At 38.6% G+C, this 18,780-nt stretch overlaps 1 protein-coding gene across 2 annotated transcripts in view; it reads right to left on the minus strand.

Annotated features, from left to right (window-relative positions):
* GUCY1B1 (guanylate cyclase 1 soluble subunit beta 1) overlaps window positions 1-18,780 on the minus strand; it is a 53,273-nt gene that overhangs the window by 17,755 nt on the left and 16,738 nt on the right. For both annotated transcript variants that reach the window (XM_070474947.1, XM_070474948.1), the window contains exons 3-5: window positions 16,950-17,050; window positions 15,076-15,194; window positions 162-359 (exon numbers count right to left, since the gene is read on the minus strand). In XM_070474947.1, the coding sequence (XP_070331048.1) occupies window positions 162-359; window positions 15,076-15,194; window positions 16,950-17,050 (418 nt within the window). The remainder of the gene's footprint in view (window positions 1-161; window positions 360-15,075; window positions 15,195-16,949; window positions 17,051-18,780) is intronic.

An 18,780-nucleotide genomic window follows, 5' to 3' on the forward strand; every position in this document is an offset into this window, starting at 1 on the left:
TCCAAGGCCAAGCATAGAAGATCGCCAGTGCCACCACTGTTATGGCTGATCTATACCTCTGCTGAGGTCCACTAACAGCGATGTCCAAGGGTAAACTGGGAGCCTTTCTAACACTCCACATGTCACCCGCGTTCAGAGGAGCCCCCGTTACTGCCCATTACCTTCATGTCTATTTCGGTGCCGTGTATCTGCTGAGCTACTGTCTTGATGATTCCGATGACAATATCCTGCAGCCCCTCTCTCTCTGAGTAGTAGTGCAGGATGAGTCCTTTGCCCTTCTCCGCATCGGTGCAGCGGAAGGAAGGCGCCCGCATGCCGGGGTAGATGGTAGCAAGGTGGTCATGCAGAGCATCAAGGTTCTGCGGGGAAGAGGAAACAGTGATGAGAAAATCCTGCTTCTGCACAGCAATCACTCTCAGGAGAGAAGGCTGAGAGAGCAGACTCAGAGCTGAGTCTGGGGGCAGACAGACGGGTCACATGAATGCTCCCAGGGCACACCCTTCCCTGGATGCATCCTGACAAGGCCAGAACCCAGAGAGCCTGAAACGAAGGTAATGCAATTAAGAAAAGCATCTGTGTGAATGAATGAATGAAGGTGGGGTACGTACGTACAGTGGAATACTACTCAGCCTTTGCAGCAACATGGACGGACATAGAGATGGTCACACTAACTGAAGGAAGATAGAAAGACAAATATATGATTTCACTTAAATATGGAATCCAATCTGTCACAAACTAATTTATCTATGAAACAAAAACAGACACAGAGACATAGAGAACAGACCTAGAGAACAGATTTGTGGTTAACAAGGGGGAAGTGAGTGGGGGAGAGATGAATTGGGAATTTGGGATTAGCAGATGCAAATTATTATATACAGAATGGATAACCAACAAAGTCCTACTATATAGTAGCACAGGGAACTAAGTTCAATATCCTGTGATAAACCGTAATGAAAAAGAATATATATATATATATATGTATATGTATACAGAATCACTTTACTGTATAGCAGAAATTAACACATTGCAAATCAACTATACTTCAATAGAGTAGATTTTAAAAAAGGAAAAACATCTTGATTGTTACAGTAGAAATATTTTAAGGAAGGGTAAACAAACAAAGGGGATATAAAAGGATGACTGAAGCAGGAAAAAGAAACACAGTTATGAGCTAAAGCAAAGATATGCATATTTGGGCCCAGGAGTTTGGGCAGCTGTATATTTATGTTATGATAAGTAGTATGGAATTCCCAAAGTGATTGCATATTACCATTTGTTTCTCTAACAATAATAAACCTTAACTATTAATTCAAAAAACTATATCAGAATTATAAGCATATGAAAATGTTAGAATATTTCTTTTGTGAAATAATATTTTGGTAATTAAAATCACTTTGGAAATTAAGTCAATCTGCTCAAACTACCACACAATTGCACTCATCTCACACGCTAGTAAAGTAATGCTCAAAATTCTCCAAGCCAGACTTCAGCAATACGTGAACCGAGAACTTCCAGATGTTCAAGCTAGTTTTAGAAAAGGCAGAGGAACCAGAGATCAAATTGCCAATATCCGCTGGATCATCAAAAAAGCAAGAGAGTTCCAGAAAAACATCTATTTCTGCTTTATTGACCACGCTAAAGCCTTCGACTGTGTGGATCACAATAAACTGTGGAAAATTCTGAAAGAGATGGGAATACCAGACCACCTGACCTGCCTCTTGAGAAACCTGTCTGCAGGTCAGGAAGCAACAGTTAGAACTGGACATGGAACAACAGGCTGGATCCAAATAGGGAAAAGGAGTATGTCAAGGCTGTATATTGTCACCCTGCTTATTTAACTTATATGCAGAGTACATCATGAGAAATGCTGGGCTGGAAGAAGCACAAGCTGGAATTAAGATTGCCGGGAGAAATATCAATAACCTCAGATATGCAGATGACACCACCCTTATGGCAGAGAGTGAAGAGGAACTGAAAAGCCCCTTGATGAAAGTGAAAGAGGAGAGTGAAAAAGTTGGCTTAAAGCTTAACATTCAGAAAACAAAGATCTTTGCTGCTTGGAAGGAAAGTATGACCAACCTAGATAGCATATTAAAAAACAGAGACATTACTTTGCCAACAAAGATCTGTCTGGTCAAGGTTATGGTTTTTCCAGTGGTCATGTATGGATGTGAGAGTTGGACTGTGAAGGAAGCTGAGCACCAAAAAAATTGATGCTTTTGAACTGTGCTGTTGGAGAAGACTCTTGAGAGTCCCTTGGACTGCAAGGAGATCCAACCAGTCCATCCTAAAGGAGATCAGTCCTGGGTGTTCATTGGAAGGACTGATGATGAAGCTGAAACTCCAGTACTTTGGCCACCTCATGCGAAGAGTTGACTCATTGGAAAAGACCCTGATGCTGGGAGGGACTGAGGGCAGGAGGAGAAGGGGACGACAGAGGATGAGATGGCTGGATGGCATCACCGACTCAATGGGCATGAGTCTGAGTAAACTCTGGGAGTTGGTGATGGACAAGGGAGGCCTGGCGTGCTGCGATTCATGGGGTCGCAAAGAGTCGGACACGACTGAGTGACTGAACTGAACTGAACTGAATTTCTTCAGAGTTTCCAATCAAGGTACAGCCTCACAGTGAACCTGTGAAATTGAACCTTTCGGAACTGAAGTCTTGGAAAACTAATAAATTTGCAAATAAATATTTTCTGTTCTTATAGCTTTGTGATTAATTCAGAACATACCAAATTCCCACTATCTAGCATCACCCTCTAATATTAAAAAAAAAACAGATTTGTTTAAAGATCACCAGAAGAAATGATACACACTATAGTTTTGACTTGACTTTTCAGCACATTCATAACTTCTTTGTGTGTGTGTGTGTGTGTGTGTGTGTGTGTGTGCGCTACACATATATAGTACATACACACACAGTGCAGCATGGTATTGGAGTCATGGGGAAGGTTGCTTTAGAATCAGGCAGACTTGGATTTAAATTATGCCACTGTTATCTCAGTCGTCATGTACAGATGTGAGTGTTGAACCATAAAGAAGGCCTAGTGCCAAAGAATTGATGCTTTTGAACTTTGGTACTGGAGAAGACTCTTGAGATTCCCTTGGACTGCAAGGAGATCAAACCAGTCAATCCTAAAGGAAATCAACCCTGAGCATTCCTTGGAAGGACTGATGCTGAAGCTGAAGCTCCAATTCTTTAGCCACCTGATGCGAAGAGCTGACTCACTGGAAAAGACCCCAGTGATGGGAAAGATTGAGGGCAGGAAGAGAAGGAGGCAACAGAGGATGAGATGGTTGGGTGGCATCATCCATTCAATGGAGATGAGTTTGAGCAAACTCTGGGAGATAGTGAAGGACAGGGAAGCCTGGCATGCTACAGTCCATTAAGTCACAGAGTTGGACGTGACTAAGCGACTGAACAAGTATCATCTCATGATAATGTGGCCAATTTACCCAACTCTAAGACTTGATTTTCTCTGATAAAATAGAAATAACTAAAATGATGTATATAAAACATTAGCACACCCAGGTGTAGTAGGCAAAATAATATTGGCCCAAAGATTTCCAGACCTAGTCTCTTTGAATATGTTATCTCATGTGGCAAAGTGGGGTTGGGAAGTTGGGAAGATTATCCTGGATTATCAGGGTGGACCCAGCCTAATTCCATGAGTGACTGAGTCTTAGATGCCAAGAACGTTTCCTGGTTACAAGGACGGATGAAAGCTGAGAAGGAAGCAGGATTTGAGATGAAGGATACCCTGTGCAGGGCTTTGGGGGCTGGTGATCTGGGGCCCTACTCAGCCCCCAGTGACAGCCAATAAGAAAACTGATCCACGGGTCTATGTATGGTTACATAGTGCTGAATTCTGCCAACACCTGAATAAGCAAGGAAATGCCACCCCACCTCCCAGTCCTGCTGGTATCTATATTACAATCCAAGAAGACCCCTTTTAGACTCTCAACCTAGGAAACTATAGGATAATAAATCTGTGTTCCTTTAAGCACTTAGGCATGTGGTAATTTGTTACTGTAACAATGAAAAAACTAATTCACCGATTAAATAGTAATCTGTCAACAACCGGTGGTTATTGCTAAAGAGAACGGGAAAAGCAAATGATCTCAGAATACCAAAGGCCTTGGGAGCACATCTGATACCCCAAAAGATTCCTCTCACCTCTGCAGGGGGCCAGTTCAGAGGAGAATATGGGGACAGGATTCTGTTCTGGGGTCTTTTTGACAGAAGGCAGCAAGCTGGACCTGCACTCAGAGTTCCCCCCCTCTCCCGAATTACAGCTTGAAAATGATTTTTCAACGAGAAATAAAATATCAATTTTTCAGATTTTCTCTTAAAAAGATGGAATAATTTTAAAATGAAAAGGCACTTAAAACTAGGATTAAATGCCAGAAATAAAGATAAAGAACATGTTTGGGAAAAATAATATCATTTCATATATATTTCACATATAAGCATAACTCAGTATGCAGAGATTTCAAACTCATATTTAAATGGTTTATAAATTTGTAATAAGAGTTGATTTCAGTAAGAAATGTGATACTTAATTTAAGTACAATTTTGCAATAAAGATTTGTTACGGTGTTCTTGGGGATGCATCCCAGGTGGCACTAGTGGTAAAGAACCCACCTGCCAATGCAGGAGACATAAGAGACTCAGGTTCGATCCCTGGGTGGGGAAGATCCCCTGGAGGAGGACATGGCAACCCACTGCAGTATTCTTGCCTGGAGAATCCCATGGACAGAGGAGCCTGGTGGGCTACAGTCCATGGGTCACAAAGAGTCAGACACAACTGCAGCGACTTAGCATGCACACATGCATGGTGTTCTTGGGGGAAAAAAAGGAGCACATCTGAAAAGGAGGTGCTGGAGATGGGCTCAAATGAAGGATGGTTTGCATTCTGAACATCTCAAAGGAGCCAGTTTAGGGAAACAGGATCCAGTAAGGCATCAGAAAGGAGGTGGAGTGAGTGTGGTACAAGGTGACTCCATCAGGGCACTGCAGCCTGGCCCCCGCCACGTGCTCATGCCATCTACTCACTGTATGTGCATTGTACATGCACCACACGTCCACTGTATAAAGCACGTGCATGCATGTCTCGCAGAGTGTGCGGTGCAGGTGGGGGCAGGGTACAGAGCTGGATCAGATCCGCACGACGCAGACCCTGACTGTAAGCAGTTCGTGGTTTAAATCACCCAACAACGTTCAGAGTGGCTTTGGGTGCATGAAAGGGAGCAACACCTCAGAGTGAAGCTGGGGCCAAAGACGCAGAGCATAGGTGAGAGCTGAGACCTCAGAGACTGGCATTCTGACTCAGATAAACATCTTGTCTCCTCAACTGGTGACCCTGGTTTCTTTTTGAAATGCATTCATGCTTAGTGCTAAGATCTTGTTTTCCTCTCTCAATTTACACCTCTTCTAATTAAGCCAGGCCAATTCTTAACTCAAATAGCAAGTGGTCCTGACTCCTCCAGAGGCTGCTGTTGCCATGGGAAAGGAATTCCACGTGGCAGGCGCTGAGGATGGTCAGTTTACAGAAGCCTCAAGCCACTTGGTAAGTAACACGGCGGGTTTCCCTATGACAAGTTCTTCCCCTGGGAATCCTTTCCTGGGAAGGGAAGACGTGAGGCCTGCTCTTCATAACCCTGCCAGACCCCTCACCGCTCTGCTGATGCTGCAAAAAATGCTGTCAGGGAAAATCTGGTGAGAAAGGAAATCACCAGAAGGGTTTTATACGTATCTCTGTTTCCCACAAAGTCAAAATTCAGCTTGTTGCTGCTAAATTAAACTGTTGTTTTTGTTCCTTAAGAAATTTCCTAATGTAGTCAGGCCCAGGTACTGGATTGTGACTAATTTTACAGAAAAAAAAATTTTTAATGAGTCAAACACTAACTTGAAATATACATTTTAATTCTTTTCTACTTTTTCTTCTATGAAATATTCAAATACAGTGTATCTTAGGTCAGTATGCCCATATCATTTTCACACTTATCTATTTTCATCTTCTGTCATATACTATGTACACATTTATATGTGCAGCTAAGCAGATGGCAGGAGGTGGTAACCATGGTACCATTTACTTTCTCTGCATCACTGATGCTAAAGAGTGAGAGATGGGCCAGAACAGCCCAGAACTCAGGTCAGGAGTCACGTAGGGACAGGCTCTGCTCCCTAAATGTGGAGCCATTTTAATTTAAATAATTTAATTACATAAAGCCTTTTTAATTTAGCATTTACTTTAAATAAAGTTATTGATGGTACTGAGGTATTAATAATAATGCTTAAATTTATCAATTCAAAGCTAGTGGGAAACCAAAACGCACGAAGTCAAATGTTAATCTTTTAAGTCTTTGTGGTAACCAATTCTCCAGAGACTGACTGTTTTGTTGAATTTGCTCTTAATTAAATGGACAACTAAAGTGCTTTCTTGAAGCATAAAAGATTTAACACCACTTAATGTAATATTGATTTTCTTTAGATAGTATCTAACCATAAAAATACTCTTGGGATTTCTTTAGTTACAGCTTCCCTTTCGGAGTTTTAATCTCTCAAAATTAAAGCTATTACCACTGCCTGTCTATTATGAAAAAAAGAATTCATGATTAAAAATTAAATTATTTCTAACTGAATACATTAGTATTGCCAAAAATGTGCTTTCTTCATAGACTCCAATTGTTTGCAGCAACCTCAAAAGTCACAGAAGAGACACTCAAAATAGCCAAGAGAAAACCTGTCTGTCTACACTTTATAATACCATCCATACAAAGCTAATTATTCATCCACGTGGTTGTAGCAATATATTCTGAAGAACAAGAGTTCATATTGAAACTGGTATTCGTTAATTTCTAAATATACCCATGGAGGTGGGTATACAAAGAAAAGAGTTGAATGGCAACACATGTATTTCAGCACAAGCAGATTCCCAGGAAACAGTAAAGCCAACCTCAAATATGCTTTCACATCATTCTTCTTAGCTTATGACACTAGAAAACAGGAAGGGAATAAAAAGGAGTTTTGTTCATCTATTTTGCCTCAATATATTAAAAGACTGGTCTGAGGTTTTCATTCCATTTCTCTTAATGTTCTGATATCATTTTACCATTTTTTCTACATGCAAGATGAAAGAACTGTTTCTCAGGAATTCTGCTACTCTAAGTCTCCTAGCTTTGTCGTTTATAGAGGAAAAACCAATGCTAGAATCCTAGGAAACAAGTTCTACATTTAGTACACACCACAGATTTAGGACACAAAACAGATTTACTAGTCCTTTGAGAAATACTCCAAAGATTCATATTTTTAAAGATTTTGGAATGTTTCAAAATAAACACAAATTTTCTCTTTCTAATATGGCAAACATAAGCAATATGTGTGTGTGTGTATATATATACACACACATATGTAAGTACAGAGGAAAGTTTCTGAGAATTAAATACATCATTCCCCTGCTTCCAGAGTATCTAATTAAAAATTCCTAAATGATGTGTATAAACAAGTGTAGTAAGGCCTTGCCTTAAAAGTTTTGAGAAAGAGATTTTTCAGTCTTCAGACTTTAGGACTTCCCTGGTGGTCCAGGGGTTAAGAATCCGCCTGCTAATGCAGGAGAGAGGGTTCAATACCTGTTCCGGGAAGATTCCACTTGCAACTGAGCCCGTGAGCCACAACTACTGAAGCCCACGAGCCCTGCAGAGACTGTGCTGTGTGGCAATGAAGCCACTGCAATGAGAAGCCGACGACCGCAACAAAAGAGCAGCCCCTGCTTGCCACAACTAGAAAAAGCCGTTGCAGGAACAGTCAGAGATAAAAATAAATAAGTAAATAATTTTTTTTAAAGAATCCTTATTCTAAGGCGGTCCCTTAGGGGTGGTTAGGCTCAGCCTAGCGGTTAGGATTCCAGGCTTTAACTGCTGTGGCCCCAGGTTGAATCCCTGGTCAGGAAACAGATCCACAAGCCAAGCAGCACAGCCCCTCCCAAAATTAATCAATTTTTAAAAATGAATCTTTATTCTAGTGGATGGAGAGAAGGGAGCCATCTGTGTTATTTGAGAGCATTACTGAAGTTTATACCAGGAAAAAGCATTAAACATCAATCACTGCAAATCTTTCTTCACTTAAGGAAAGGAATGAGGCACAGTATTTCCTTTCTTTTGATTCTTCACACTTCTGAAAAGCAAGACCAGCAAGCATTTACTTGTGAGAGTCACGTAATTTGAAAATCATTTTTTAAGTTTTTAAGAAAGATGTCATGTCAGAATTTTAATGTGAAAAACTGAAACAAGCAGGACCTAGGTAAAGCAGAAACTCACCCCCACATAGTGGGAAACACCAAGGTCAGGGTGTGAGTAGTATGAGGTCAGAACGAGTAAGAGTCAAAGTTTAATGATACTTTTGTCTTTTCTGCTTCAAGCAACTCCTTGAGAAGTAGTTTTCCAACTGAAAAGATACAGGGACTCTTTTCTAAAATAAATAATGTAAAGGTGGCGCCAGTGGTAAAGAATTCACCTGCCAGTACCGGAGATGTAAGAGTCGCAGGTTTGATCCCTGGGTCAGGAAGATCCCCTGGAGGTGGGCAAGGCAACCCACTCCAGTATTCATGCCGAGAAAATTCCATGGGGCATGGTGGGCTACAGTCCGTGGGTTCACAGAGTCTGACATGACTGAATCAACTTAGCACAAGGATTTATTTAAAAAGAAATTATACTTGAGTCACTAAAATTATTTAAATGGTATTTTTAAAACTACCTATTATTACCATCATCTCAAGAGAAATTATAATTAAAGAAAAAAATGAAAATAGTCATAAAATTACCTGTGTAAACCATTTCACATTATACTGCTTTTAAATTCATATTTAAAAAAAAATTCGTTTATATTCATTTGACTGTATTTTGCAAAACTGTGAAAATATATACATTATGCAAAGAAAAATTCTTAAAATTCTAAAATATTATCTTCCTTTAAAAATTCTAACTTATCAAATTTTAAAATTTCATGTGCCAACTAAGGAATGTCACTTGCCACCATGTTCTATAAGAATTTAGTCCCTGAGCCCTTGTAGCCGCTGACCTTCAATACACCAGGAAAGAAATCAGGGTGAGGATGAAGAATGAGGGGAACTGCTAGAACAGGCCCTCAGATATTTTCAGGAGAAAATTTTCATGAACTTGGCTTCTTGCATCTTCCACACTTAGAGAAGCACTAAAAACATTAACTATGATACCTGCTCTTTGTGACCAGCAGCAGCTTTGTACGGAGATGTGTGTTTGACTGCACGCCCCTCTCTGCCAACACCACACAACAACAACACACACACTGACCTCCACCCTCATGTTTTTGGGATAGTTTCTCAGAGGCTCCTGAAATGCTGTCTCCCCGGCCATAGTCCTCAGTAAGACACCAATTAAACGCAACTTGTGGCTCTCACATTGTGCATTTTCTTCAAGTAGATACAGATTACAGACATTGGCATTTGGATGTTGAGAAAAGTTCCTTTTGAAATTCAAAAGTTAGAAATAAAATGAATGGTGCATTTTTTTCTAAAAAATATTATAAATAATTTAGGGAAGTATTAGAATTTCACAGCTGTTCAGGAAAAAACCTCAGCTTTCCCAAAATAACACTTTGCACAAACATTTAAGAATTTTAGATGGGCCATCAATCCCAGATTGCTCCTGGCAGGCTGGCCAAATTACAGTGTTGTCTGTTAGAAGCCAAAATCTAGAGCCAACGCAGATTTAAGGAAATCCCATTACAGGCTGAACACAGGCCCTGACAGAAGACTCTGATATATATGAACTGGGAGAGTGAGTGAAACAGCTCCAAACCCACAGTAAAAGTGGAAGAAGCTGAGGTTTCCAGCTAATGATTAGAGAGTATTTGCTTGCTTTTCTAATGAGATTCCTATGCCTATTTAAGCAGGTTCATAATTTAAATCCTAACTGGCCTCTAAGATGATACATGACTCCTTTAATTTTCCTAACAGCCTTCCACGCTCATCTAGGCTTCATTTTATATCTGTAAAATTACTGGGGAGGTAAAGAATATATTACATGATAATAACATAACACCACTGAAAGTGGATCAGTAGCCCAGCTACGAACTGACTCATAGATCCCAGCCTCGGACACCATATGCAATCTTATCTTTTCAAACCCAGATTAATCAAAGCTCAACTTCTCTGTAAATACGTGTACATATGTACATATACCTACTAACACAGACACAAAAAATAAAGGGGAAAATAGCACACAGAATACTGTTCCAATTATCTATATATCAAAGCACTTCAGACTTATTAGCTTAACACAATGATATTATTCTCATGTTTTTGTGGGTTATCTGGACTCGGTGGGAAGTTCTCAGAGTGGGGCAACATGGACGTTTGCCATGGAGTCACCATAATGCTCCACCAGGCTGATTGCTAGGATGGGTCACCCAGACACCCGAGGGCTCAGTCAGCAGCACCGCTGCTGTGGTTGAAGCACCTCATTTCATGGTGGGTACCTCCAGGGAACATCCCAAGAGCAAGTGCTTCAAGATACTCACGAAAATTTGAAGAGTTTATGAACCAGCCTAGGAAGTATTAAGAATGTTTCTTCTGCTACACTCTTCTGATCAAATAATCACTAAAGTCACCCCAGATCCAAGGGATGGGAGCTCTACCTTGTCATGGGGGACATGGGGGAGCTCTAACTTGTCATGGGGGAGAAGTACAATCATACTGCAGCAATTTTTGGAAAAGACAACCTGCAACAATGCAATAGGATATCAAAAGTCAAGGTTAGCATGGATTAGGGTGGAATACCATCAGATTGGACATTCCTTACCAGCAGTTTTATTGAGCTTTCAAATCTGTTTTCTGCACTATTTTAATCAATACACTAGAAGATTCACATAGAAATTTACTACAGCAGCAACATGAAACCACATTTTATTCCTAATTCAAGAATAAGAAAGTGGCAAAATAGAGAAAAAAATTCTTGTGAAATACAGTCTAACCTTTAAGACAAGAAATCCAGGAAAAAATCTATAAAATCCAAAAACCTAAATCAAAATGTCTTCTTACTTTTGTTTATCTTTTTATAATAAATCATATTTCTGGTTACTAAGTTAGGAAAAGGATAATAATTAATTGCAAGGATTATCTACTTTTATATGCAGTCCACAAACTGATGGTCTCACAGACATTTAAGAAAAATCAATTCCAAATTGTGTAATGTCTAGAGAAGAGTAATTTTCTAAAAAGCTTCCCTTAAAAATGTTTCTTATATTTTATTACTTTACATACTTAGAATTTTTAGCTATTTTTTGTGAAAGTCTTGAGGTAGATTAAAAATAGACATGATGTAAAAATTCTTAAATTGACTTTGAAAACACAGGGAGATTGGGTAAACAGAACCAGGAATTTTATATTGGCAGCAAAACCTTTCAAAGGAGAATTGTCCATTATTTAAGCTGTTTAAATTGTCAAATTGTTTAAATACACGAATCAAAGGAAATGACAAAAGCTAAGTGAGAAACAAATATTTTTATGGAACTGAACTACAGATACTATCTACACAGCATATCCTTGATTACAAAATTTTTATAAAGGAATAGCATTATTAACCAGATAAAATAGCCTATTAGTGGCCAATATAAAACTCAGAATTAACTAATTCTATCATTCAAAGACTATTGATCGCCTGCTATATACTGTGCCTGGTACTCAGAAAACACAAAAATTATTTCGAAAAAAGCAAAAGATATGTATTTTAATACAGTAATTCTTAATAATGTATCCAACTGAGAGGTTGGGACAACCCCAAGGAAGTACCCCTCAGAAGGATGCAAGTGAATAAGAGGTGCCTGGCCCAAGGCATGGCCAGTGGCCTCCCGTGTTGGAATTTCAGTAGCTATTTTATTGCTACCTGAGAGCTTCAGATGGAAATGTCAGGGTAAACATTTTGAAAATTTCAATAGATATAAGTAATGTTAGTTGCATATTTATTAATAAACAGTAATTTGCCATGTCCATATGAAAAGGAAATTGGTCTAGAGCATGTCTACTCTTCTATATTTCAATCTATAATGAATCTCTTAGTAAAGCTATATAGTCTCACTCAAAATGAATTTTTTTTGCCCTTAATAGAATTAATCTTGAGCTATTGGTGTATATGCTTCCTATTTTTGTATAAACAGCAACTATTCATTTTTAAAATATATTTTTTCATTCCCAGATAGTATCTGTGATGATACTATCATTAAAGGACTACACACAACCCCCAGCCTCATGGGAATTACATTTCAGTCCCAAACAGGAAATGATCTACAGTGAGAACTCTTGTGGGTAGGGAGATACACACACTATGAAAACATGAGAAATGTCAATTCCCTGACTCCAACAGGGTAGAGACTTAACAGAGGAGTGGAACCTTCCCGGAAAAAGTAATCTGACCAGCAGAAGGAAGAAGGTCAATCTAGGTGAAAAGGAGCAGGAAGACTGTCCAGACAAATGGAAGAGCAGGTGCAAAAGCTCAGAAGATGGAGAAAGCTAGTTAGAAAAAAAATATAGTCTGAAAGAAATTCTGTTTGGCTGAGCTGCAGGAGAGGAAGAGAGGTAGATGGGGGTGTAAGTAGTTTCAATTATTTTAATTGCTTTTTACATTTCCAAGGAGCAGCTGGGAATCACTGAAGGGTTTAAGCAAGTAAATGATGGAATGAGATATATTTGCTTTTAAGAAAAATCACTAGTTACAGAATGGCAAGGAGATGGAGTCAGGCAGAGAGATGAGGAAACCTATGCATTCTGTAGAGAATGGTGGAATGTCCCACGGAAGGCTAGGGGAAATGAAGACAAGTGGTAAGATTCTGAAAAATTCAGTGTTTAGGAAACAGACTCTAAGGATTCAATGATTAGTTAAAGTCAAGTGTTGAAAGACTCAAAAAAAAGTTTTAAATATCTTTAAAATAAGGCCTAGTTTATCCTACTCTTTTACAAAGGATTGATGTCTACCATAAAGAATGTTTTACTATTTTATGTAATGAAAAGTGTCAATTTTTATATGTGAACTAGAATCTTAAAAAAGCTTTATGAAAATCAGTTGCTTTATTTCATAGGCGCTTTTTTTTTAAGTCCATTTAATTTATTTGAAATTAGCCTACTCATATCATAAATATCTACTTTTCAGGAAAGCAATATGCTAATACAACCAGTTTGCCATCAAGATATTCAATTTCAAAACCAGGAAGAAATTCAAACATAAACAATATTGATGAAAACTTTATAGTATTCTAACTTTACAGTTTCCTTACTGTTCATACTTGCACCAAAAAAAATAATAATAGTAATAAAATAAAATTGTGTGCAATTTTAAAACTGCCTATTGACTTTGATGAAAATGGACTCAGAACTATTTAAAATAATGTTGTCCAGTGAAAATAAAAGACTTAGGAGCCATTAAGCAAGTCACAAACATCAGTCATATATGTTAAATTTTCTAGTAGCCACATTTAAAAAAGGGAAAAGAACCAGGTGAAATTGATGTTTACGATACATTTTTATATAACTCAGTATTCCCAAAATGTTATCATTTTACCATGTAATCAATTGGAAACAGGCCCAAGTTATCTGCATTCTCTTTGAAGCCCAGTATGCATTTTACCCTAGTCACATAGAGGCGAGCCTGCAGGCAGGACAGCTCTAGAACCAGAAGAAACCACCAGGAGTCTCCAGTCCTCAGCTGAGCCACTGGACACTTAGCAGACAGTGACAGTGAGTAAAGGTAAAAGGAAACTATTTGCATGATTGTTTTGTCAACACAGATGTGACCATTGAGAGAGAAAGATAAAATTAAGAGAAAGGAATTGCAACTGGAACTTAGTTAAGAAAGTGACTAGGAATCAACAGAAATATTAAAAATGGGAATGCATTCTAACCCCCCAAATCTCAAAATATTTTTAAATCTCAAACTTTAATCCATGTAAAATAATTCATTTAAATACAGCCTGTTAAAGGTTAATTTAAGTATCTCCTGGCTGCGACTTCATTTAGAAGTGGCAGTTTTTTTGGACACCAGTAGTTTGGTAAATCCATGGCAGAGACTGGAAACTGGTTTCCATCTTGATTTAATGCTGTTTTAAGTTTATAAGAAAAATGTCACTATGTAAACAACAGACATTTTGATTAAACACTCAAGTTCTTATTTTGGCTGTTAAATCAATAACGCAGCTGGACTGAAAGTCGTTTACATTCCCTCCAAGCTGGGCTCCAGTTCAGCTGGTCTTGCACTGACATCATTTTCCAGCAAGATCTGGCTGCTCTCAGCGGCCAGTTTAGAAATATTCTTTACAAACAACCACATAATGTTCAATGTTAGCACATTTTAAGAGGAGAGTCTCAAAAATGCCTGTGCTTAAAATAGGACAGTTGATCCCAAAATAGTCTCCCACCTGATGGTGTCATTCACGAGTAAAAAGAAAAAAATTAAGTAGTTTTAACAAGAAAACAAAAGCCTTTGGTGACATTATTTATCTTGACTTCACCTGAGAATGACTCTGGAAGAGTTCCTATTTTCCTCTCCAGAGTAGATTAACTAATATGTAACTGAGAGCAATGATTCTTAAACCTGTTTTGGTGATAGGCTCTTTCCCTGAAACAATGAGCTTCAGGTAGAACTTTACAGATACTGATGAATTATTTAATTACTTAAAGTCAGAATGACTTAGAAATAGAAAACAAGCCCAGGTTATATACATAAAAGCACAGCTACTAGCACAAAGACTTACTTTTTAAAAGGCAGTTGAACGGACCACAACACGTTGAGACTTTCAGAGACCACTCTTAGAACTTGAATGTTTAAGTGTCAGAACCAAAAATTAAAGTAAAAATATGAAGGAAAAATGCTAAAATGTACTTGACCATCTAATACTTATTATTTTATGTGAATTAGGGAAAATGTCCCTATGATTTCATTTCAGCAGCTAGACACTCATCCAGCCAACTGAACAAAGGGATTCTAGAGCCCACATGAGAGATTAACAAAATCAGAACTTTTGGACCAGGACCTCAAACTGCTCACCTGCAGAAATTCTCTGACGTTAGATCCCAGGACCCGCAGGATTGTATCATAACCAGATTCTTGACAGAAGACGAAGAACATCTTCCCAAACATTTGGAGGATTTCTCCAGCATTGAGATCTAGTTTATAGATTTGAGAGGCAACAACAGAAACAAAATGTATTAGAGGTAGAAAATCATTAGAGGCAGGAATAAAGATAAGTGCGTGACAAAAATGTTAAATATCTTCAATTTCTTTGCACAGTGAACAGATCATAGGAAAAATATCTGGCCAGGAAAATACAATGAAATCTGAGAAGACAACATATTGACATGTTAACAGTTTAAGTCTGTACTTAAGAGCAAAGCAACCAGTTTCTCGGGTTCTGTGACAAAACTTTGAGCTTTTTCAAACTTATATGTAAGGCATAACTTACTTTTTCTGAAAAATAAGAGAAAGATCTTTAAAATCATCAAGAATGCACATGAAGATGAAAAGTGAAAGTGTTAGTTGCTCAGTTGTATCTTTTTGTGACCCCATGGACCTTAGCCTGGCAGGCTCCTCTGTCCATGGACTTCTCCAGGCAAGAACATTAGAGTTTGAAGCCACTCTCTTCTCCAGCATATCTTCCCAACCTAGGGATTGAACCCAAGTCTTCCACACTGGCAGGCAGATTCTTTACTGTCTGAGCCACCAGGCAGATATTTGGGTGCAAAATCATTTTTCTTTATAAAAATATGCATATTTAATAACCAGGTTACAAATAATATATAGCCTAAGATCCTGCCTTTTTCTTAATATTGAATTGCTGTTATTTTCTAAAATTAAAATTTTTCTTAATATCAATTTTAATCAGTATTGTTTAACACAGCTATGCAACAATTCATTTCACCAATGCCCACTTGCTCAAAATGCAGGCTTTTCCAACTTTTGATAATATAAGTAACTCTGAAATGAAAATACACATACTTCTTAATGCAAATAAATCTAATTATTTCTTTATGAAAATTTTCTAAATATATCTAAAATTTGAACTTTTTTAAACAGACTTTGACTGCTGATGCAAAATTATTCTCCAAAACAGTTTATTTTCCCATCAGATTTTAAATGTGTATGATTTCCCCTTTAACTCTACCCTTGACTACACTAGATTTTTAATTTGCTAATTGCCAAATTTATATAAAAATTATTTCATATTTGTGTCAATTTTGATTACTAGTGATGCTGGATATTTTTCTTCTTCTTATTAACAATTTACTATACTTTTATGGTAATTCTTGTATTTTACAAAAGGTAGCATTTTCTCTTCTAGCTGTATTTGACAAAGCTAAAAAGCATCCATCTAGTCTATGCAAACTGTAGCCTCACTATAAATTAAGTGCTACAATGATAGGAGATACTACTTTGAGAACAACTTTTTTCCAATGAAGTTTTTTTTTTTTTTGACTTTGCCTTCTTTGCATGAGTTTTGTCTCATGTAGCTCTCAGTTTCTTGTTTCTTTTACCATTACCTAACAAAACTTGTGATTACAAAAGAGATTTGGAGATAAGATTTTCTACATATTACATTTTTGTAATTACTGTGATGTTGACATGGCAACATTAAGTTATTAACAACATCACTGACTTATTACATTAAGTATCAATAATTTTTTGCTTCCTCGACGCATGGCTTTTTGTGGGGAGGGGCAGAGAGCTCCTCTATTCTCTAAAGAGTTTGTAAAAAGAATAACATGATTCAGTGTAGCCTGAGCCTAATACTATATGTGACTGTCCGCCCATCAGGGTTGTGTAGTGCACAACCTGTGCAACTATACAATGTGACCTTGGACCATTCATGCCCTTGGACATCGATGTGCAGCTTAGCCGAAGAAAGAAAGTCACGTTCAACTTACTGAGGACCTTGCTTGCAGCAGCAACCAAATCATATGTTTTAGAATCATCATAAATTATTCGGACAAGAAACTGTCCTTCTTCATCTAATTGTGCCTCTTTTCTAGAAAATAAAAACAAGGCAGACAGGGTGAAAAGTTGAAAGGAAAGAACAGATGCTACACCTACAAGGATCATATAAAAATGACTTTTTATTTGAAAGAGAATTCACGTTTGGCAAATTTGTTTAAATCAATGACACATACCTATCAAAAAAATCTTATTTCACATCTCCCTCCCCAAATTAAAAATGATATATTTGAGTAATTTTAACAAGAATAACATTCATATAGTACTCTAATGCCCAAAACTATACCTGATAATGAATATAATCAAGAAATAGCTTTTGATTAAGCAAACGGTCAGCAAACATGTGTTGAGTCCCTAGGTGTCCCAGGCACAGTTAGAGGCCCTAGAGATTCACCCTTTAGTGGGATAAAGTAGGGGGTTCTTGGGACAAATGTATTCTAGAACAGGGGACAGAAGAAGCATAAAGCTAAGATACATATTAAATAGATAGAGAGGTCCAGTTCAGTTCAGTCGCTCAGTTGTGTCCGACTCTTTGAGATCCTGAACTGTAGATGGACAGATACACAGATGATAGATGGATAGGTGATAGACAGACAGATAGATGATAGATAATGGTAATCAGTTTGGAGAAAAGTAAAGCTGGGCAAGGTGGTGGGGGGCGGGGGGGGATCAAGCACAAAACCAGAAGCATCATGGAGAAGCTGGCAGTGGAGACAGGTATGAAGCATCTCTGCAGGGAGCCCTGAGAGGCCGGGGAAACTCAGGTGCAAAGCACTAGAGGGGTGTGGGGGGAACAACGGAGGCCTCAATGAGGGGATGGACCCTCCAGCTGCACTGGGTGTGGACTGAAGGCGTATAAAATGGAGCAAGGTCAGAGCAAGGTGAGAGCAAGGTTAGAGCAAGGTAAGACAGAGCAATGTCATAACAAGGTCAGAGAAGGACAGGGCAAGATCACATCAGAGATGGAGCAAGGTCATAGCAAGGTCAGTGCAAGACATAGTAAGGTCATAAAAGGTCATAGCAATGTAATAGCAAAGACAGAGCAAAGTCAGAGAAAGGACAGGGCAAGAACAGAGCAGGGACAGAGGAGACCAGCTAAGAGGCCACTGGGACATTCAGGTGAGAAAGACTGATGACAGGGTGAAAGCAGTGGAGGGAGCAAGTAACCCTGACCCCAGTGAATCTGAAGACACGTTCCACACGTTCCTGATGAACTGGACACAGGAAGAAAGGGAAAGACACCAGAGGACACAGATTTTGGCCAGAGCAGCTGAAGGTTGCAGTCACCAGAAGCTGAACTGGGACAGACAGTGGGATGCAGACTAAGATAAGATCCAGAGCTTCGTATTAAACATGTGAGTCTGAGGTGCCCAATGGAGAGATATCTTCCATTACATCCGTCGCATAATAAATGCAGCAGCTCAAAATGCACATGGAGTTAGTGAAAGGAAATCAGAATTATCATTTGAATAGTGGTCATGATTATATATTTATTTTGATAGGATTGGGATTATTTTTCTCAAATGAAGTGTTAGTCACTGAATCATGTTTGATCCTTTGCAATCCCACAGACTGTAGCCCACCAGGCTCCTCCATCCATGGGATTCTCCAGGCAAGGATAGGGGAGTGGATTCCCATTTCCTACTCCATGGGATCTTTCCGACCCAGGGATCAAACCCGGGTCTTCAGCATTGCAGGAGGATTCTTTACCATCTAAGTCACCAGGGAAGCCCATTTTTCTCAAACCAGCATCTAAAGAGGAGG

Source organism: Odocoileus virginianus, chromosome 12 (genome assembly GCF_023699985.2).
Source record: "Odocoileus virginianus isolate 20LAN1187 ecotype Illinois chromosome 12, Ovbor_1.2, whole genome shotgun sequence".
NCBI lineage: Eukaryota > Metazoa > Chordata > Mammalia > Artiodactyla > Cervidae > Odocoileus > Odocoileus virginianus.